Raw genomic sequence first — 22,900 nt, forward strand, 5'->3', positions numbered from 1 at the left:
CAAAAAATATTTTTGTCGTAATTTACATGTGTTTGTGTAGTGTACACAGAGGTGACTGCACATAGCTTAAAATGAAGTCTTATTTTTGTATATTGTGGGCGGTGGGTATAGGTTTGTGGGGCTGTGGGTACGTGGCCGGTGGGTGAGTATGGCGGAGAGGGTGGCTGAGGTTTGTGTATGGCAGTGCAAAGGGAGGTGTAGGTGTATGTGTATGGAGGGGTTTGCGTGTGGGACTCACCCTATGAACAGACACATGCGTACACACTCTGCCCCTGTGCCTGCCCACATGCGCACACACATACATACCCCTACGAGCACAGTCCCATGTGGTCCCATGCTCTGTGGTCTGGGGATGCAGCTGGGAGCCCCAACCACCTGGTGCTGGAGCAGGGTTGGGGCAGGAAAGCGCTGAACTGGCTGCAGGTGGGCGGGGCTGGGCTGCTCAAGCCTTCAAGCCTGCTGAGGGCTCCCTCTGGGTCCTCCTGCCCCCTGTCTCCAGCCAGCTTTGACAGGGAGCCGGTTCACATAAATATTAATTTACTAAACTTTTAGGGGCCCTGTGGGCCAGATACAATGGCCTGGTGGGCCGGATCCAGCTTGCGGCCTATATTTTGCTGGTTAACAAGTGAGCTAGAGAAAGTCACAAAAATCTAACTCCACAGATGGATAAATCACGAGCAGAATTGGAAATGAACTCATTACATGCATTGTTGGTTGTGGATGGTTCACCCAACTCTTATATCATTGATCACACTGCTAAGGCTGTATCTTAGGAACACTATTGTGGATGGCAGTCTTTGAAAGAGAGAGAGGGAGAGAGATCTGGCTCTCTGCACAGCTAAACAGTGTCCAACAAACATTGGATTTAACCACAGTAGACAGAAACCTCGCTTTGTGTTGTATGTCACTTGGTGCATGTTGTATGTCAACCTCCAGTGGATGATTTAGAAAGATTTCTGAAACTGACACTGCTTCCAGTGGTGAGAATGTAGCAGAAGCAACAAAGGCTCTTAATTTTAGATGGAGTTTTTCTGACCCTAGCAACTAAGATTAGCAACAGGAATGCAGATCCCTCAAATATTTTGCCACACTAACAAACATCACCACAAGCTTGACATAGATTTTCATTTGAAAATACTACCACCTCACATTTGGGACTGTATGGATGCATCTACACGTGCATTAAGGCACTTTTCCTAAGATGCATTAAATTTAGTACCTTCAATGTGAGGTACTAAACAAATATGTGTTAGCCTGCCTTAATGCACAGTAACAAATGTGCACACTTTTTAAGTGACGCTAATGCACAGTAGCCTATTTTACTATGCATTCGTGTAATTGCATGGTTTTTATGTGATGCTATAATGCACAGTAAAATAGGCTATTGTGCATTAAAGCGCACATGTAGATGCACCCTATCAGTATTAAACTTGGTACCTTGGCAGTGGGAGGGAACTCAGAGTCAGTGTGTTTCCTGCCAGTGCTGTTCTAATATTTCCATCTCAAATTTCCTGTTATTACAATGTCCTGTGAATTTCAGCCAGGATTGCATAATTTCAAATGAGTCATGTTTTCTCAGTGCCAGCTGCACTTCAAGTGACCTGCACTCCATCAGCAAATTCTTAACCAGACTGCCACAGTAATTTCTTGGTAGTGGAAGGAATTGCTGGCAACTGTGGAGTGACATATAGGAGGAAAACCATAACTCAGAATCAGGACTAGATTTCTATACAGGCTCACTGGGCAATTATAGAGCAAGAGCTAGGTAAGAACCTCTCCTATATTGAAGCTTCTCTGTTAGTCAGCTACCACAACACAGTTTTGTCTTTGAAGGCACTAGCTTTAGCATAGCTGACATGATTTTAATGAAGGGGTTTTTATGATACTCCCACACAGTAGTACAGAACAACATACTCTGTCTGGCAGGAAAAGACAGAAGGGACTGATTTGTCATGGGTTCATTAAATCCCATTTCTAATCTCTTGGCTTTGGACAGTGAGATTAAGAACACTGGGTTTAATTAACAAATCTTCCCCAAAATCCACTCTCCCAGACATTTTACTGTTCTAAATATGAAGCTGGAATAGTAGAGTTCAGATAAAACACAGTACACAGAGTTATGGCCAGTCCAGCACAGAAAGTAATATTTCCATTAACAAAGCAACCCCACCGATGCTTCATACCTTGCTCATTGATGGCTTCTGCCTCTGACATCCCTATAAATTCCAAATCAATGAGATAGTAAACAGAAAGGCTCGAAAAATTGACCAACTGTGGCTCAGCTACATCACAGTCTGATGACTGGGGAATTGGCGCCGAGGTTGGACCCAGAGAGTGGTGAACAATGGAAGTGAATCATCATGGTGCTCCGTGACCAGTGGGGTCCCCCAAGGCTCCGTCCTTGGACCTGTACTCTTTAACATCCTGATTAACGATGTAGACATTGGTGTCAGAAGCAGACTGGCCAAGTTTTCCGATGACACCAAACTTTGGGGTAAAGTGTCCACACCTGAGGACAGGCTGGTGGTCCAGGCTGACCTTGACAGGCTTAGAAAGTGGGCAGATAAAAACCTGATGACATTCAGTATAGAAAAAGGAAAGGTACTCCACCTCTGGGGAAAAAATCCCACATCACACTTATAGGCTCGGCTGTGCTACGCTCACTAGCACCACAGCTGAAAGGGACTTGGGGGTCATGACTCACCACATGAGCCACCAATGCGATGTCACAGCTGGTAAAGCAACCAAAACTCTGGCTTGCATCCATAGATGCTTCTCAAGCAAATCTCAGGATGTCATCCTCCCATTGTACTCAGCCTTGGTGAGGCCACAGCTGGAGTACTGCGTCCAATACTAGTCCAGAGGAGAGCCATGCACATGATCAGAGGGCAAGAGAACAGGCTTTATGATGAGAGGCTGAGAGCCATGGGACTCTTCAGTCTGGAAAAGCGCAGGCTCAGGGGCAACCTGGTGGCTGCCTATAAGCCTGAACAGCACGTGCCCCCAGAAGCTGCGGGGGCACAGCTGCGGCAAGAGCACGGTGGCGGCGGTCGCAGCAGTAGATTTCTCACAGATGCTGCTGGCACTGGCAGCAGTGGGGGGGTGGGGGGTGGCGAGCACCGACCAAGGATCGGCGACCACTCACAGCCGCCGCCAGCAGCATTGGCAGCGGCCAGCGGGGATTGCAGACCGCCTGCAGACGCCGCTGGCACAACACTAGCACAAAAATTTCACTAACTTCTCATCAAAATATGGGTTAATGAGGAAGCTCCACCTGACTTAAAGAATGCCAGCACTGAGACCATCTTCAAGAAAGGAGACAAGTCAGTGTGTGGGAACTACTGTTGCTACGAAAATTCTTACTCACATCCTTCTGAATCGCCTTCTTCCCTTTGCAAGAGATGTCCTTCCAGAATCCCAGTGTGGCTTTAGACCATCACAGGGCAACACCAACATGATTTTTGTTGCACAACAGATCCAGTCTACAATGTAGTGGTTATCTCCACACTCCTCTACAGGTGTGAGATGCGGGTGACATATCGCAGCCATCTTAAGTGCCTGGAATGGCTCCATCAGTGTTGCCTCAGGAAGATCCTTCACATTAGATGGGAAGACCACTGCACCAATGCCAGCATCATGTCTGCAGCTAACATAACGATGACTAGGTCGAATGGTCATAAACTACTGCAAGACCATTTCAGGCTGGACATAAGGAAGAATTTCTTTACTGTCCGAGCCCCCAAGGTCTGGAACAGCCTGCCACCGGAGGTGGTTCAAGCGCCTACATTGAACACCTTGAAGAGAAAACTGGATGCTTATCTTGCTGGGATCCTATGATCCCAGATGACTTCCTGCCCTTTGGGCAGGGGGCTGGACTCGATGATCTTCTGAGGTCCCTTCCAGCCCTAATGTCTATGAAATCTATGAAATAACCAGCACTGAGGCAAAGATCATGAAGCATCAACTCTGCTGGGCTGGCCACTGGGTGTGGATGGTTGACATTCATCTCTGGAAGCGAGTCCTCTTCTCTCAACTCATTCATGGTAAGAAGACCCACAGAGGACAGGGAAAGCACTACAAGGACACCCTGAAAGCATACCTAAAGGGTGGCATCAACCTTACAAACTGGGAAGTGCGGGCTGGTCTCAGTGGTGCTGCACCATACATCAAGCTACAACACACTTTGAGAGAACCACCTTGCTCAGGAAGATGAGAAACAGCAGAGGAGGAAGGAAAGTGTACATCCTGGCCAACAACTGTCCCGTCCCGTGTCCCCCCCACCCCCCACCCAGCACCACCTGTCATATCTGTGGGAAAACTTGCAGAGCATGAATTGGACTCTTCAGCCATCCTCCCCCAAGCAGACATCATCCTTGTTTGGAGTGATAACCAAAGAAGAAGAGATAAAAAAAAAAAATCCCATATCAAAGTCATGGTAGATACTAACCTTCCCGACAGGTCAAGGAAACTGGATTTAGGTTCTGTAAAAGCTCATTGGTCAGATTTTGATTTTTGCTAAACAAAATCCCAAGAATAAGGATCATCCAGTGCCATGTCCCCTCTTATCAACACTCTGTGGGAAGAATGTCCTCCTACAGCTGTTCTGAGAGGCAACAGCTACTTTATAACTGCTCCTGCAATTGGTTCTCTCATTGGTCAATTTACCCAGTGAACACAGTATGGCATCATGCTATGCACTGGTCCCACAGAGTAACTGTTCTGTTCTGTTACTGACTTCACTTAGAGCTACTACAACAAGAAAACATCCCAGGCAAGTTTGTCAACACTGTCCCCTATTTTACAAATTCTGAAAATGTCATTGATCTTAGAAAATATTTGACCAGTTCTCATAAACAAAGAAAACACTGGGGACAATGTCATTGAATTTTACCAATTTTAACCAGATGTAATGTTACCCTCATCTTTTTCCCCAGCACTTCTAACAACACTAAATTCCTTATTTCATGTTCTACACCAGTGGTCTCCAATCTTTTTAAGCAGAAGATCACCTTTGGTATTTAAAAGCAACCCACGATCTACCATGTGCCACCCCCCCACCCCTCCCCTCCCTCCCCACCCAGCAGGTAAGTCTGTGTGGAGGGAAGGGGGTACAGATCAAGGCAGAGGGAGAAAAATGATTTGGGGGTGTGCCTCCCCAGCAGGTAAGTCCTACCCAGCCAAGGTCCTACTCCACTCACCCCTGCTCCTGCCTCTGTGGCACTGTCCCTCACCGCGGGGGCCTTGATACAGCCCCCGCCCCTTTCCTCCCCCACGGACTGACTTGCTGGGCTGGGGCACGTGCATGCATTCATGCGGGCACTCAGCCCTCCACTCCAGCCTTGGATCGACTCCAAAAGGCTCCAAGATCCACCACAAGAGGCTCCAAGATCTACCAGTGGATCGAGATCCACTGGTTGGTGACCCCTGTTGGTGACCACTCCACAAGGCAGCATTTGTATCTTTCTGTGCGTCTCTTAAGACCTATTCAACTCTAGACCACCGCAAAATGAAGTAGAATTTCAACCACTGAAGTTCAGGAAACTATTACATGGCTCACTTGAAAATGAATCATCACAATTTTGGATTGAAGATGGGGCTAACTATCTGCAAGTTGAAACCTAGAGAAAAAATAATGGAGAGATAGCTGTATAATCTTGCTAATCCAGTACTTTCTCACATAGGTATTTGTAATGATCCCCTCTAATGAATTAATTGGAGATCACTTGTCCTAGCCCTAGATTATTTTAAATCACTTAGACCCTTTCCTTTACCCAGGCTGATACCCTGGAGTATTTTATAAATTCCAAGAAATATCTAGGCTAAAGACATCATGTTAAACAAGGAAACAGGCTAAATCATATCAGTATGGAGATGAAATTGGCAATGGGTGGGGCTCCAAGTCTGGCTGCATACCCTGAGCTTGATTCGCCAAGAGTGACAAGAGACCTGAGTGTATATCCTTGCCCTTAGGTACAAATGGGTACAGTGGCACCCGGGGTGGGGCATAAGATATAAGGTCCACAGTGATCCCCAGATGCTCAGCTAGATGGACAGATGGATTTCCATAAAGGTCCACCTAGTGGAAGCTGCTTAAGATATGCCAAGCCTATACATCCTCAGTAGCCTTGACTGTGCTTCATCCTAGGCTGCTACGGATAACTTTTGTAGGGTCAGTAGCCAGTGCTGGGCTTCCCTGTAGAGATGCAGCAATGAGGTTCCTTACACAACCAACTCCTGGACTTGGTAGACATGGCCACAAGCAGCCAGGGCCTGGAGAGATTAGATTGGCTAACAAAAGGTCCCATAAGCCAAGGATGAAGACAGCCCCAAGTCTGGATCCAGGGCAAGGAAGCACCTTCACGGAAGGGTTCTGGGGATGGAGCAGTATTTAGAGCACCCAGACGCAACGAATGATTTCCCCTCTCCCTCTTGCTATGGGATCCTAATAAAAGCAGAAGAAAATATTCCCTGAATACTGCAAGCCCTGAAGTGAAGGAGGATGGTCTCACTACAGCATGCGTGGGCATACCTGAGCTAGCTTTATTTTAGTTGGCACAGGGAACAACAGCAGTAAAGATGCTGTGGCATGGGCTAGTCAAGCCCACAAGGGACCCTAATTATTTATTCAGGCTGGCAGCCCTTGCTGAAGCCTGTGCTGCTGTGTCTTCCTCACTGCAATCGTTATCCAAATAATCTCTATTAAATGTAGCTATTCCGTGTTACATGTACTGAAATTTTACCTCTGGCTATAACCTAAGACAGTGTTTCTCAACCCATGGGTTATGACCCAAAAGTGGGTCACAAGAACATATGAAAGAGTTGCAAACAAACTTAAAAAATGGATCAACAAACTGTAAAAATGAATTTTCCCTTAAAGGAGAAAGAAGTGGGAAACTGGCTTTTCTCTTGCATGCTGTCAGAGTTCCAGCCTGCAAAAGGCTGCTTGGTGCACCCCTTTCCCTATCCCCCCCACGCGGGGGGGATTCAGCTGGGGGTGGGGGGCACTGGGTCAGGACTGGCCATCAATGTTTACAAATGGGTCCTGGTAAAAAAAAAAAAAAAGTGTTGAGAACCACTGGCTTAAGAGATCCGTCAGCTGGCTGGGTTACTCTGCCCATAGTCAGCATGCAGGTCACATAGTGCCAGAGCTGTGTTCCCAAACAGGTGCAGGCTTCTGAGGGCTGTTCTGTAGTAAAGCCAAGGGCAGCCCCCTGAAGAAGCATGCCCAGGATTTTTGCACAAAACGTATTTGGTGTGTGACAGAATTTCAACTAATTACACTTCCATGTAGGACATTGCTCCAATATCCTTGCACACAGCTCCTGTCATGATCAATGGATACAAGTTAGGAATTGTTCACATACGTCTTTTCTGGGGAAAAGGTATGCTTGTCTTTTTAGGTTTCTAACTAGCATAGAACAGTGGAAGGTGTAGCTTTCTTATAAGAATTATCCTTTGTTAAGCACTGACAGGGTACTAAGCACTGTGTAAGACACAGAAAGGGGGAAATAACAAAAGGGTTTTTATATGTATATTTATCTGATCTGGGTTGTTTAGCATAATTCCTTGGTCTTATTTGCATTTCACTACCTCCATCACAGATCTCCACCTGTAGATTCTGTCCTGACTTTTGTGACATCCCCTTTCCATATATCTGTTTACCAAGACATTAATAATGTCATTCAGCCTAAGGGCAGTTTTGTAAGAACAGGTTTTACAGACCTAAAACCAGGAAAGAGATTTCCATAATTATTTTTATAATATGAATGGAAAATATTTTTGAACATGCAAACTTCCTTTACTGTTTAAAATCCCTAAACTGGCAGTATTAAGACACGGCAAGTGGAAGGGAATGAAACTGAAAGTGAACCCTGAAAGTGGGGACCTTGTGACCATCTATAAACTCACTAGGGGGGACCAGAAGGGTTTGGGAGAGACCTTGTTTCCCCTAGCACCCCCGGGATAACAAGGAATAATGGCCACAAGTTGTTGGAGAGTAGGTTTAGATTAGACATCCGTTGGAACTACTTCACAGTTAGGGCGGCTAGGATCTGGAACCAACTTCCAAGGGAAGTGGTGCTGGCTCCTACCCTGGGGGTCTTTAAGAAGCGGCTTGATGCCTACCTGGCTGAGGTCACTTGAGCCCAGTTTCCCTCCTGCCCAGCCAGGGGGCCGGACTTGAAGATCTACAAGGTCCCTTCCGACCCTACTTCTATGATTCTATGAAGCCTGTGTTCCAGACAAATGATGATTACTCCATAGCCTTGGTGAAGCACAGCCTTGGTGAATTTCACCCTTGGTGGCTTACAGACCCCTCCCCTGGGCATCAAAGCAAGACACAATTAGTCTTCTCCCAAGGCCAAATGCTGCTACTAATGATCTCAGAGAGGACAAATCTTTCTCTTCTGAGAATCTGGAACATAAAAGTTCCTCTCTACCTAGTATTTTGATTAACATTAAAATGGACTCACAAACAAGTCACCCATGTGGATTTCTAGGAAATGGAGCTACTCCAGTAGGGAAAATGTAGGGGTGAAATACCATGTAAAATTATATATTTGAAGAAATTTGAGTGTAACGCACACACACACACACACACACACACACACACACACGTTTGAGGATTGCAGTCTCTTAACTCCTCCTCTGATTAGGTATTGAAAGATGCTTCCTTTTTGTGTCCATACATCAATTGTAATAATAGTTTAATATAGCCAGAGTATCTATAAATCCTCTTTTATCCCCAACAATGTCAGCAGAAATTTCAATCTGGCTATTCAAATCAGTGATTACTCAACAGTATTACACTCAGACACCTTCAAACATCAAGAGGGGGGAAACTGTTTTAACATTATTGGCCAACAAAATTACTTTGTACCCATTCCTTACAAGAGAACCAGCACCCTTACCCCCTTATACAGCATCAACAGCATTTTAGAAGCAAAGCCAAGCATCTGAAGCAGCACAAAGGCCATGCAGCCCTCTCTCAGTCAGAATGTCAACGCCTTATATTCAGTCCCTAAAAGACTAAAGAGCCTTCCATAAGGACACAGAGCTCTTCCTAACGCAGGCAGAAGTCATATCGGCTTCAGGCCCATGTCAACCCCCAATATACACTGAGAAGAGTCTCCTGCTACAGCAAGAAACCTAAAGGACAAAAATTCCGACTCGGAATCTCCTAATCTCAAATCAGCATTGTACTGCCATAAGAACCCTTTGCACCGGCATGGAGTAATCATCAGGCTCTTCATTGGCCCACTAGCATTAATCCCTATCTGTGGAGGCACATGGCAAGAACAGTGCATGTTTGATGAAACAGAAGTCACAGGGTGCATCATCCCAGGACAAAAAACCTGGGTAACCTGAATGAGGAAGACACAAATCCACACATGAAGTCCAAGCTGACAGGGAGCAAAAGCATACATATTCACAAAATTACAAACTAACATATGCAAACCCAGCTATGGTCAGAAATTATATGTTGTATCTGTTCTGATCATCTGCTTGAAGTTAAGAGTGATTTCCACCTGCTAAAGAATAGAGGTTTTAGAAAAATTGGGCTTATAAGACTTGCTCAGGAAGTGTATGTCAGAGAGGAAGAGAAGCTAGGTTTTACACCTTCTGTTTCTGTATTTAAACTAAAAACACTTATACCCCCAAGTTGCAGACACTACAGATGTCAACCAAGAGGCAACACAATGTTGTACATTCTAGAATGATACACGGTGATATTGAACTAAAACACTGAAATCTTGAGTTGATGTTCCACTTCCTTTAATACTCATGTATTGTGTGTGTGGTACTCACCCAGCCCATTTGCACAGTCACAGAAATCAATACAATGCACAGTTCGATCCATTCCATATGGTCCCATTAGTGTCCTGGAAGAGAAACCAGATACAGTTTATGGAGGCCATGACTAATGACACAAGACAACAAATAAACACGCACATACAGAAACTCACAGTCCCTACACATAACTTTACTATAGCCATGCAAACATGCATAGCGTGAAAGACACAAATCCACACATGAAGTCCAAGCTGACAGACAGCAAAAGCATACATATTCACAAAATTACAAACTAACATATGCAAACCCAGCTATGGTCACCAACACCCCACAGTCACAGCTGATATGGAGAAACAGTTTGTATTCAGTTCCTCAAGTATTTATGTAGAACAGTGGTTCTCAACCTATTTGCCATAGTGGGCCACACTTGCAGCTCTCAATGTGTTATGTGGGCTGTACCCACACAGCTTACTTCCTGAGTATCCATTTAAAAAATGTTTTAATAGGCTGAGAACCACTGATGTAGAATAACTCCATTCAGATTAGGAGAATTACTTAACATATAAACCTGTGCAGAAATGAGATGAAACTGGGCAAATATCCTGAAAGGGTTTACTGTAAAAAAACCCTCCAATCTTGCAAACAAAGGAGTTTGGATGTGATTTCAAACATACCACAGCCCAAGCTGTATCAATACCCAGGTGTTAAAACATATCCCAAGTCAATAACAAGGATGAGCAATGTTCACATACCTACGTTCATTTTTTTTGATAACCTGGTGGTTCAAGCACTGTCCTGTGAGGTGAGAGACTCAAAGTACCTGCTCTGCCTGACTTAGAGCAGAGGGTTTTGTGGGGGTTTTAATCCCTGATCACTTCAAAAAAGACAGAGTAACACACCTTAAACTTCTGTCTCCTACACGCCAGGCTGCCATCATAATCATCAAGCTAAAGCACATCTATCACTCAAAAAACCCTTGACAAACAATTCATAGTAACTGATTCCACTGAAAATTCAGCAAAAAATTTCTGACCAGGTTTTGTCTAAATCAGGAATTCCAGATCCCCAAAGCCTGGGATCCCCAGTCACCCAAACAAATAAGTGATCCATGATATTAATAAACTTGCATGAACAAGATAACTTCAAAACAGTTTGGAAAGGTCAAGAGGTTGTGTATCTTCCAACTCTGATCTCCTCCCATTAGCACAAAGATTCAGCAGTTCTGACCATTTTGCAGCACAGGCATGATGGACATACCATCTTCCACCCTGCAACAATCAACAATACTTCATCAGTGTAGTGTAGCATAGTAGAATATAAAACAGCATGGTATAGTAAAGCACAGTACCTATGGTGAAGGCAAAAATAAGCTCCCTGAGTGAGGCAGCCCTGTAACACAGGCTCCTATCATAAAGGTTCTTTGAAAAATATAATAGGAACCAAGACTGATTTCAGTGGAAACAGAATTAGACCAATGTTGAGGACTTCTGAGTGGGACCTTGATGGAGGACTGGTGGCTACATCAAGCCACTGAATTGCACCTGACTTCTGTATCGGGCGCTATCCCCCCCTGCAACATTTTTCTTAATTTTGGCTACTGACGCTCTATTTAGAATCAGCCCTAGCAGTTTAAAGCACAGACCTTTCTCCTCATGGTCCTCTAGGAACATTCTCACGGTAAACTGTTTACATGAGAATGGTGGACTTTAAACTAACAAGCCAGAAGCATCCACGTGTTCGAGATGGCAGCCAAGTACTGAAATCCTCTCTAGTTCAACCTCCCCCATAAATTCTCTAGTTCCTAGAGGTTACCTGACAGGACAAAGGAGTACCTCTTCATTCAACAGCAGAACTGAAATACGAGCTTGGGCTCAGCAAAGGCACAGAAATGGATATATAAGAAGATTTATTAAACTAATGTAAGCTGAACAGGTAATGAGAGGCATAAGCCTACAGATGCTTCTTTTCCTGCATTTAAATCCTTGCCAAGCATCTTGAAGCAATTTGAAAATAGTCCTTCAAGACAGATATATCCAAGCCTTATTTCCTGACTGGGAACTAAGATTGAATTAAAGAATCCTTATCCCACACATTTATTAGTATCATCCTTAATACGTATGTAATATTGCACATGTTCAAGGCACTAGATAAATATCGATGGCTACATTCTAAACTATAAAAGGGCACAGCTCCTTTGTTTTCAGCCAAGCTACTCTAGTTTATACTAACAAATCAAGTGAATTAAAGTTACTCCGCAGAATCCTTCAGAATTATATGGATAAATGTCGGAGGAAAGAGTACCATTAATCATGGGACTCTTTCTCTTAATTCAAACCAAAATGGAACATCGCTATGGAGGCTTCATAAAATAGGTAAGTAGGTGATTACACATAAATTTGCTTCCAGATTAGACATAAATTTGGATCTGCAAACAATGGAATACATTAATAAAACCCCAAACAAACTGTGCTAAGACCAGAAGTAATAAACTTTCAGATTTCAGACAACTCAAGGACCCAGTGAGGGACTAAAAAAGACGTGGTGGAAGCAAATGGACCTCAGCATTGACAAACTCATGCTTAATGTGTAAGAACTCAGAAAAGTATGATTATCCATTAATCATTGTCCCACCTTGGGAATCAAGGAAGAGGAAGAGAGACTCTTGTAGGAGCGCAGTGACTCAAGTACAATAACACGCTAGTTCACATGCCTTTGCTGCTGAGGTTTTTTATGTTCTTTCCTATTTTAAAATGGTTTTCCCTTTCATCCTTACTGTCCCCTTGCTTTGTAGGTGACTCCAAACTAAGATCACAACCATTCAGTATCCCCTAACCTTTGCTCCTTAGTCTAGGATAGAGAGAAGGAATAAACATCACAGAAAATAACCAAGGGGCAGGGGAGAGCTTTAAGATTGGATGAGGCAAATCTTCTGCCTTATCCTAACAGAGACACTCCCATTGGTTTTCTCATTCTGCATCATTGTCTAAGTTGTGAAATAGGCACACCATCCCTTTCCTACTAAATCACTTCCCTACAGAAGACAAAGAAATCTGCTCTGCGTTTTTTACAGTTGAGCAGTTCTAGTGCCCAGCAACAGCAGCAAATAGTTGATCCCACATTAAATACCTATGACATAGTCAGGAATTCAGTATTCTCGCTCCCCAAAGTTCCCCTCTGTTCATCTCCTTACCCTCCTCCAAAAGGCCACTCACATTCAGTCAGTTTATCTGCTTGGAGGCATTACCTGCTAATAATGATGGCTCCTTTGTAAAGGACTGCGATTGCTGGCATCTCGATCTTAGAGTTGTGCGATTTCAGCCCAGCCCTGACGGATTCTAGTCAATCTGCTTTGGCAGGAGTCCGATAAAGCAATGGAAAAGGGGCAGTCACATGATCTTCTTTTATGCTTGTTAATTCCACCCAACATTAACACAGATCAACTAAAAACATCTCTAACTTTAGATTAAAGCTTATGCAAGACAGGCAAAGCTAACATGGCCTATCAGAAGAGGCTTCCTGTACAAGCAGGGAAAAGAGCTATATATATATATTCATCCTCTCGTCTCCCGCCCCACAGAGCAGCACTGCTCATCCATAATTAGAACAGCAGAGCAATTATTTTGATGCATTCAACTGTTCAACTTTTGCAATCTCCTCTTATGAACCAATGCATGACAGGCAGCATTCAAGCCAGGACATGTGCTGCCAATGTCTCTAAACAGTCGAAATCTGTACCAAAGCTTTTCAAATAATAACATGCTGTATCACTTACAATTTTCCTCTTTAATATCTTGTTTGGTCCACAGCTTTGCTCAGTGAATGAAAAGCAAATCAAATTTGGTGGTGCTACTAGCTGCTAAGAGCTTATAGAAATAATTTGCCCTTAAATAACTATTCATCCAGTGATCTCAAAGCATTTCCCAAAGGATTTGAAAATCTCTGTTTTACAAATGAAGACACTGAAGCACTGAGTGAGGAGGTTATGTGCTTTATCCAAGTCCACATAATGAGTCAATGGCAGAACCTGAAATAGTTGGTCTGATATCAACTGCTTTCCTCTATCCATCAGCTAAACCACACTCAAGATCCAATAGGGCTCAGAGGATTTCACATTAAAATGGAAAATGGTTCTCAAGAGGAGCAGGACTGAGTTCTTGGTGAGCTCTGCCTTGTGTGAGTGCCAACTCCTAGAGGGACACGTGTATCTTGTTGGGACCATGATAGGCTTATTCACCACGTACCTTCCTCTGGTTCTGGTTCTCCTGAACTCTGCTCTAATAGCTCAGAAACATCAAGCTGAAGGGCCAAAACCTGTCTGGTTATAACTGCATAAAAATAGAATTGTGGCTTAATTTGGCCCCAACTCCAACTGTTGCAAAATTAGCCAAGTTCTTCTTGGGTCACTGACTATCCAAGCTGAAAAACATGGATGGAAAGTCCAGAAATGGAGTCCTCCTACAGTCACTGTATGGCCTTGGGCAAATCCCTTCACCTCTCTTCCTCTCCCTCACCTCATACCCTTGGCTTGGCTTGTCTTTTTAGACTGTAAACTCTTAGAAGCAGAGATTGTAGGTACAGTGCCCAGCACAACAGGCATCAGAAGTCAGCTGGGGCTTCTAGGCACCACAATAATGCAAATAATAAGCAATAAATAATGAACAATCCCTAGTGAGAACTGGGGTTTGTGGGGAAGGAAGGAGGGAAAAGCTCTGGTTTCTCAGTACTCTAGCCTGATGTTTGCCTATCTTTAATGGAAAGCTAAAGCTAAACATACTATTCCTAACAACGTATTTATTCACTTAACATAGCTCCTTTTTAATGCTCACAGACCACCCGTGTGCAAGTTTCAGGGCAGATATGTTTAAATAGTTTATACCTGCTAAGGAACCAACTACGATTTCTGAAAATTTGTTTACGACTGGAAATAATTATTCACCAAGCACTTTATACCTACTACAGCAAGGAGTCCCTCAGGGTTTTCCCCCCTCACACTTACATCTTAGAGCATACTCTAGTCAATATTAATTCTCTGTGCTCTGTGATTGGCCAGTGAAGTCACATGATGTTGTTACAACTTGACAGGATGATTCCTATATCTACAAGGAGCTTTCAAAATAGCAATATTAAAACTTTAATAACAAATTCTAGAGCTGCGCAAAAGAACGCTAACAAATTCTGCTATTTCTTTATTTCATATTTTACTCAGAATTTTGCCATTTCCTAATGTTTAAAATTTTGATGAATGTTTAAAAATTATTAAATCCACCCAGGTCTCTAAGTGGTTAAAACTCTATTCAAGTGGTTAAACTCTATTCCACATTTTAATTTTATTCATAGAAAAAAACAAAATTTGATTAAAAATGTAAAAATAATCAAAACGTGAGCAAATTTGGTCAGCTCTAGAAACTACACATTGGGATAGAGTACTTTGTGGCAGTGATGTGTTTAGAACATTTTCTCTTTCCTTGCTAAAGTGTCACATGAGTGAACATTGGTTTCATATGGGCTGTGACCAAGCTCAAAGTGAACCTGGAGTACCATTTCTATGTAATGGCCCTATGCTGCCCCCCTTCACTGTAGTATGTGACTGCTCCAGAACTTGTACTTTAGGTACCTCCAGAGCACCTTTAGGATGTAGGGCAGTGCTTCTAGACCCATTTTAAAGAAGGGGAACTGAGGCACACAGCTGCCATGTGACACACCCAGGAAGCTTGGGGACAGAGCAGAGACTTGAACCCTTAACCTCCAGCCACCGTTCCCCACCCATCTCCATTTCAATGAATATCTCTCCCCAAAACACTCCTCTTTTGCAGACAGTGAATGCATGGTGATGCTCCCGCAGCAAACAGATATTATAGCAGACTCCAACCTTTCATGCTCCTGATGGCTATAATAACAATTGTACTCTAAATCCACTAATGCACTAATAATCCACCTAGCACAATGAGAAAATATTTCCATCCTGCTCAACACATGACTTGTTCTGTGCAGTGTCAGGAGCTCTCTCCCCCACACCTAAACCCTACTAATAAAGTAAGCTAAAGAATTAACTCTTTGTGCTTCTTGGGGCACTATCTCTGCTGGAATGAACTGGTGCACCACAGGGGAGAGCTGTCTGCAGTTCTTGGAGTCACTGGAGTTCTGCCAACCTGGCCACAGTCTTTAGACATGGCAAAGGGAAAAAATACAGTTTCTCACACATGCAGCTCACTGATGCAGAGGTCAGCAGTGTTTCAGGACTGGCAGGCTCAAATTATCCAGCCTGGTCTGAAGCGGGGCAGCCCTTCTGACTCGGCCACTGCCACTTTTCCCTGCTGTCCCCAAGTGAAGACCCTCACCACCAAAAGGCTGCCAAATCCCCTGCCTCCCCCCATCAAACTGCTGCAGAAGCCCCAGCTTCATGGGCCTGATAGAATGACTCCATGAACTGGATTTGGCCAATAGCCATAGGTTGCTAACTCATGAACTAAGGCCTCCATCCTGCCATTGACTTCAGTGGGACTTACTCTCCTGCCTAAGGATGATCATGAACTAAAATACTCTGCTCATTAGGGGCTGAAACAACTTAGAACGCCCCTCCACCCCCGGGGGAAAGCAGCACTCGCCCCACTGCTACCATGTGCGTATGTGTGGGGCTGGGGCAGATGATGACAGCTGGCTCTCCTCACCCCCCACAACTCCTCCAGCTGCCCCCCACCAGGGCCCTGCATCCCCCCCCGCCACACACACACACACACACATACTCATCTCTTGTACAGCTCCTCCAAGCTGTGCCAGTGGTACACTCTTCCCCTCCCCCCATTTTTAATGGCATGTATCCCACTTCTGCATTTTGAAAAAATGGTCACCCCACCTGTCAGGTGGATCTGGAACAGCCCTTTTCCTGCTGGTGTTCCCTAAAGAGTCAGTCCCAGTTCTACACCAGCAAAATGTCATTGACAATGTTACTCCAGGTTAACACCAGTGCAAATTAGATAAGACTCAGGCTTTCAGTTGCAGAGAAATAGCTTTGAACAGAGTTTTTTTTCAATAACTCTGAATGTGATGCCAAATTCAGCAACTTTTTATTACTTGTTCAGGAAGCACTATCATAAAAAATTAGGGCTGGAAGGAACCTCAAGAGGTCATCTAAGTCCAACACCCTGCTCAAAGCAGGATAAGCCCCGACTAGATCATCCCAGCCAAGCCTTTGTCTAGCCAATGCTTTGCCCAGCCAAGTCTTTGCCCAGCCAAGTCTTTAAAACCTCCAAGGATGGACAGTCCACAACCTCTCTGGGTAACTTGCTCCCATGTTTTACTACCCTCTTAGTGAGAAAGTTCTTCCTAATATTCTAACCTAAACTTCCCTTGCTGCAACTTGAGACTGTTACTCCTTGTTCTGTCATCTGTCACCACTGAAAATAGTCTAGCTCCATCCTCTTTCAAACCACCATTTAGGTAGTTGAAGGCTGCTATTAAATCCCCTCTCAGTTTTCTCTTCCCCAAACTAAATAAGCCCAATTCCCTCAGCCTCCCTCCAATTTGTCCGCATCCTTCTGTAGCCGGGGAACCAAAACTGAACGCAGTACTCCAGATGTGGCCTCACCAGAGGGGAACAATCACTTCCCTTGATCTGCTGGCAATACTCCTACCAATACAGCCCAGTACAGATTTCATAGATTTCATAGACATTAGGGCTAAAAGGGATCTTGGAAGATCACTGGGTCCAGCCCCCTGCCCCAGGGGCAGGAAGTCAGCTACGGTCAAAGGATCCCAGCAAGATAAGCTTCCAAATGTTTCTTAAAAGAATCCAGAGTAGGTGCTTACACCACATCTGGAGGAAGTCTATTCCAGACTTTGGGGGCTTGGACAGTAAAGAAGTTTTTCCTTATGTCCAGCTTAAAATGGTCTTGGAGGAGTTTGTGACCATTGAACCTTGTCATCCCTTGGGGCGCCCTGGTGAACAGGCATTCTCCCAGATCCTGATGCACAACCCTTATGTATTTATAAGCTGCAACCAGGTCACCCCTGAGCCTTCACTTTTACTGGCTGAAAAGTCCCATGGCTCTCAGCCTCTCATCCTAAGGCCTATTCTCTTGCCCTCTGATCATGCGCATGGCTCTCCTCTGGACTCTCTCAAGCTTCTCCACATCCATCTTGAATTGTGGAGCCCAGAATTGGATGCAGTACTCCAGCAGCAGCCTCACCAAGGCCAAATACAGTGGGAAGATAACATCTTGAGATTTAATTGAGAAGCATCTACGGATGCAAGTCAGAGTTTTGTTTGCTTTACCAGCTGTGACATTGCATCCATGGCTCATGTTCATCTTGTGGTCAATTATGACCCCCAAGTCTCTTTTGACCGTGGTGCTGGCAAGCGTAGCACTGCCGAGCCTATAAGCGTGTTGCGGGGTTTTTTTCCCCAAGATGGAGTACCTTGCATTTTTCCATATTAAAGGTCATCAGGTTTATATACGCCCACTTTCTAAGCCTATCCAGATCAGCCTGGATCACCAGCCTGTCCTCAGGTGTGGACGCTCTACCACAAAGTTTAGTGTCATCAGCAAACTTGGCCAGTACACTTCTGACACCGGTATCCACATCATTAATAAAGACAGTAAAGAGAATAGGTCCAAGGACGGAGCCTTGGGGCACCACTGGTCACAGAGCACCACGATATTCACTTCCACTGACTACAACTCTCTGGGTTCGACATCAGAGGCAATTCCCCAGCCATCGGACTGTGATGTAGCTGAGGCCGCAGTTGGCCAATTTTTCCATGAGACGATCATGGAACACCAGATCAAAGGCTTATTTGAAGTTCAAATATATGATGTCAATCTCGACTCCCTTGTCCAGGTGATATGTCACCTGATCATAGAAGGAGATGAGATTGGTAAGGCAAGACCAACCCACAACAAGCCCATGTTGGCTATCCCTCAGGATGCTGCCATCAGCCAGCTTGTCAAGAATGGTCTCTGATAATTTTTTCTGGAAGCTTTCCAGGGATTGAGGTCAAGCTGATTGGCCTGCAGTTCCCCGGATCTACTTTCCTCGCTTTCTTGAAGATGGGCACCACACTGGCCTTCTTCCAATCTTCCATACGCTGTTAGCCTTCTTGGCAACAAGGGCATGCTGTTGGCTCATATTCAACTTATTGTCCACTGTAACCCCCAGTCCTTTTCTGCAGAGCTGCTGCCCAGCCAGTCAGCCCCCAGCCTGTACTGGTGTATGAGACTGTTCTGTTCTAAGTACAGGACCTTGCACTTGTCCTTATTGAACCTCATAAGGTTTATTTTGGTTTAATCATTCAATTTATCTAGCTGTCTCTGAATCCTAGCCTTACCCGCCAATGTATCTACTACTCCCTCCAGCTTGGTGTCATCTGCAAACTTGCTGAGGATGCACTCCATCCTATCTTCCAGATCGTCGATGAAGATATTGAACAAAACTGGCCCCAGGCCCAAACCCTGGGACACTCCACTTGATGCCAGGTGCCAACTAAACATTGAGCCATTGATTACCAGCCTCTAAGCCTGATGATCCAGCCAGTTTTCTATCCATCTTACAGTCCATTCATCCAGCCTGTACTTCCTTAGCTTGTCTGTGAGAATCTTGTGGGAGACCATATGAAAAGCCTTGCTAAAATCAAGGTACACTACATCCACTTTTCTTCCTGCATCAACAGAGGCAGTCATCTAATGGTAAAAAGCAATCAGGTTGGTCAGGCATGACTTGCCCTTGGTGAATCCATTCTGACTGTTCCTAATCACCTACTTCTCCTCAAAGTGCTTGGAAATGGATTCTTTGAAGATCTGCTCCATTATTTTCCAGGGTCTGCGACGCAGCTGACTAGTCAGTAGTTCCCTGGATCCTCCTTTTTCCCTTTTTTAAATGTGGGCACTATATTTGCCCTTTTCCAATCATCTGAGACCTATCCCAATCACAGTGAGTTTTCACAGATGATGGCCAGTAGCTCTGCAATCACATCATGCAACAGCCTCAGCACCCTCTGGTGCATCCCGTCTAGCCCCACTGTATTTGTACATGTCCAGCTTTTCTAAATAGTCCCTAACCTGTTCTTTCACCACTACTGGCTGCTCACCTTTTCCCCAAACTGTGCTGCCAGGTAGGGCTGTGTGAAACAGCACTGTTCCGCTTAGACTTACGTTTTGACAGAAGTGTTTCATTTCGAGTTTCATTTAGTTTTGAAAGCACTGTTCTGTTTCATTTAGTTGAAACTGTTCCACTGTTTCAACACTGTTACGATGTTTCGCCCATAGGCTACAATGGGGAAGCATGAAACTGCCTATAACTTTGTCATTTCTTGCCTGATTCTTGCCTGATGAAACTTGCAGGGATGGTAGCCTCCTTCTGAGGGCATGAAGCCTACCAAGTTCCAAGGAGATAGGTGCAGAGGTTTCTGGGAAACTGCACCTCAAGGTGTTGACAAGCAAAACTATCACTTGCCAGCAGGCTCCTGTTATCCGGCAGCCAGATCTGGGGGCATGCACCCCCGGGAGGGCTGTGGGGCTGCGCTGGACTCCTCCCAGGGGTGCAGGCCCCCAATCTGCCTGACAGATGACAGGAGGCAGCTCCTGCCATGTGGGACCGGTGTTGGGCATAGCCCACACCCAGAGTCTGGAAGATTGGTGCTGCCACTGGCCCCAGCCAGCAGGAGCAGCCTCCTGTGATCCGGCAGGCAAATCGGGGACCCGCACCCCTGAGAGGAGTCTGGCAGAGCCCCCACAGCCCTTCCAGAGTTGCAAGTGGGCCCCCGATGTGCTGCTGATGCCTGGGACCAGCACTGGGTGCAGTCTGCACCCAGCACCAGGAAGATTGGTGCTGCCGCTGGCCCGAGGCAGCAGGAGCAGCCTCCTGTCATCCGGCAGACAGATCGGGGGCCCGCCCACACCCCTGGGAGGGCTGTGGGGGTTTGCCGGACTCCTCCCAGGGGTGCGGGTGGAACCCCGATCTGCCTGCCAGATCACAGGAGGCTGCTCCTGTTGCCTGGGACTGGCACTGGGCGCTGCCTGCACCCAGCACCAGGAAGATTGGTGCTGCTGCTGGTCCCAGCCGGCAGCAACAGCATGCTGTCATCCGGCACGCAGATCTGGGGACCCGCACGCCTGGGAGGGCTGGGGGATGTGCCAAAATCCTCTCGGGGGGTGCAGCACCCGGATCTGCGCTGGATGACAAGAGGCTGCTGCTGCCGGCTGAGACCAGTGCTGAAACCAAGTAAGCCCAGCTTCGAAACGTTTCAAGTGACCTTGTTTCGTTTCGAAGCTATTACGAAAGCTTTTGTTTCATTTCAATTTCGCTGTTTCAAGTTCAAAATGCATCAAAACAGCTTCAAAACGAAACACCCGGTGAAATTTTGCACAGCCCTACTGCCAGGTGCAATAATCTGGGAGCTAACTTTGCCTGTGAAGACTAAAGTGAAAAAGGCATTGAGTACTTCGGCCTTTTCTGTATCCTGTCACTAGGTTGCCTCCCCCATTCAGTAAGGGACCCACACTTTCCCTGATCTTCCTTTTCTTCCTTACATACTCGTAGAAACCCTTCTTATTTCCCTTCACGTCCCTTGCTAGCTGCAACTCCAATTGTGATTTGGCCTTCCTGACTACCTCCCTGCATGCCCAAACAATACTCCTATATTCCTCCTTAGTTGTTTGTCCAAGTTTCCACTTCTTATAAGTTTCCTTTTTGTGATTTAGTTTACTGAAGAGTTCCCCGCTAAACCAAGCTAGTCTTCTGTCATGCTTGCTAGTCTTCCTGCTCATCAGGATGGTTTGTTCCTGCACTCTCAGTGAGACTTCTTTAAAGGTACAGCCAGCTCTCCTAGACTCCTCTCCTCCTCAGACTGACTTACCAGGGGATCCTGCCCATGAGTTCCCTGACCAAATCCAAGTCTTCTTTTCTGAAGTCCAGGTTCCTTACTCTGCTGCTCTCCATCCTTCCTTTCCTTAGGATCCTAAACTCAATCATCTTGTGGTCGCTACTGCCCAAGTTGCCATCTACTATTTAATAATACATTCCCCACCAATTCTTCCCTGTTTGTGAGCAGCAGGTCAGGAAGAGCCTGGCCCCTAGTTGGCTACTGTAGAACTTGCACTAGCACTTGCACCACCACTGGTACTCTTCTATATGAGTCAGGGCCCAGGGCAAGCATCCGTGCTGAAGAAGGAAGCTTAAGTATGTGTTTAAGGGCTTATCTTCACCACCTCCGTGCCAAGCCTAGGAATGCCTTAAGAAATAAGCCCTGCCCACTCATTCCTGCTGCCTGCATGCCAAATCCAGGAAGACAAGCATCACAGCTTTTCTATAGTGGCACTGAGTGATAGGCTTTCTTTCCCCAGCATGCTGATTGGTATGTTCTTGGGGCTGCCGCAAAACTGCCACACTGACTAGTCTCCAAGGTTTGGCGCACACAACATGGAAATTAGCAGGCAGGATGTGCTTTGTGGGGTTCCCAGGCTCTGCATGGATGCAGTTAAGATAAGCCATAAGGGTCATATCCTATTACAGTCCAAATGCAATTCAGTTCCACCCTTCCCCTGACCTTGAAAAACTCTACCCATGTAACATGCAGTCATTAGGCCTTAACATCAAGTAACAAAAAGACACTGAGGAGGAGGAGGAGAACCCACCCATCTTTTCCATAAACAGGTTTTCAGGGACTTGTGTAGGGTGAAATAGGATGGCATTTAGGCAACCAGGTCCACTGAGGTGCTTAAGTGGAAAAGAATCTGGCCAAAGCATTTTCCTGAATTGGACCCAAGGAGAATGAGTGAAAATAAATATAGTTAAAACCATACCACAATACCTGAATGGTTAACAGGCCTCAGGGTGGCAGAAACAGACAATGCATTCAGCTTCCACTGAAACCAAACAGCTTGCCATTTGTCAAAAGTCTTTTTTTGGTGGGGAGGTTGTTTTGGTTTGTTATTTTAAAAACATGGGTCACCACCCCCAAATTCCTACCCTGATCCAGGTGACAAAAGTCCAGAAAGTCCAGGGGTCTTGAGAACCTGGGTTTGGTGTTCACATCTCATCAAAATAGATTTTCAGGGAAGGAGCAGCCCAAAAAGCCATGTCCAGAACCAAAAACAAGAAATGCATTTCTCAT

The 22,900-nt window shown here is 45.3% G+C and overlaps 1 protein-coding gene across 1 annotated transcript in view; it reads right to left on the bottom strand.

Moving 5' to 3' along the window:
- The window catches only part of LOC112550233 (syntaxin-binding protein 4-like), a gene marked incomplete at its 3' end in the record, with an annotated part of 93,979 nt that overhangs the window by 49,179 nt on the left and 21,900 nt on the right, over positions 1 to 22,900 (bottom strand). The window contains exon 3 of the mRNA XM_025203591.1: positions 9,808 to 9,881. Within this exon, the coding sequence (XP_025059376.1) occupies positions 9,808 to 9,881 (74 nt within the window). The remainder of the gene's footprint in view (positions 1 to 9,807; positions 9,882 to 22,900) is intronic.

The sequence above is a fragment of the Alligator sinensis genome, unplaced genomic scaffold (assembly GCF_000455745.1).
Source record: "Alligator sinensis unplaced genomic scaffold, ASM45574v1 scaffold404_1, whole genome shotgun sequence".
Taxonomy (NCBI): domain Eukaryota; kingdom Metazoa; phylum Chordata; order Crocodylia; family Alligatoridae; genus Alligator; species Alligator sinensis.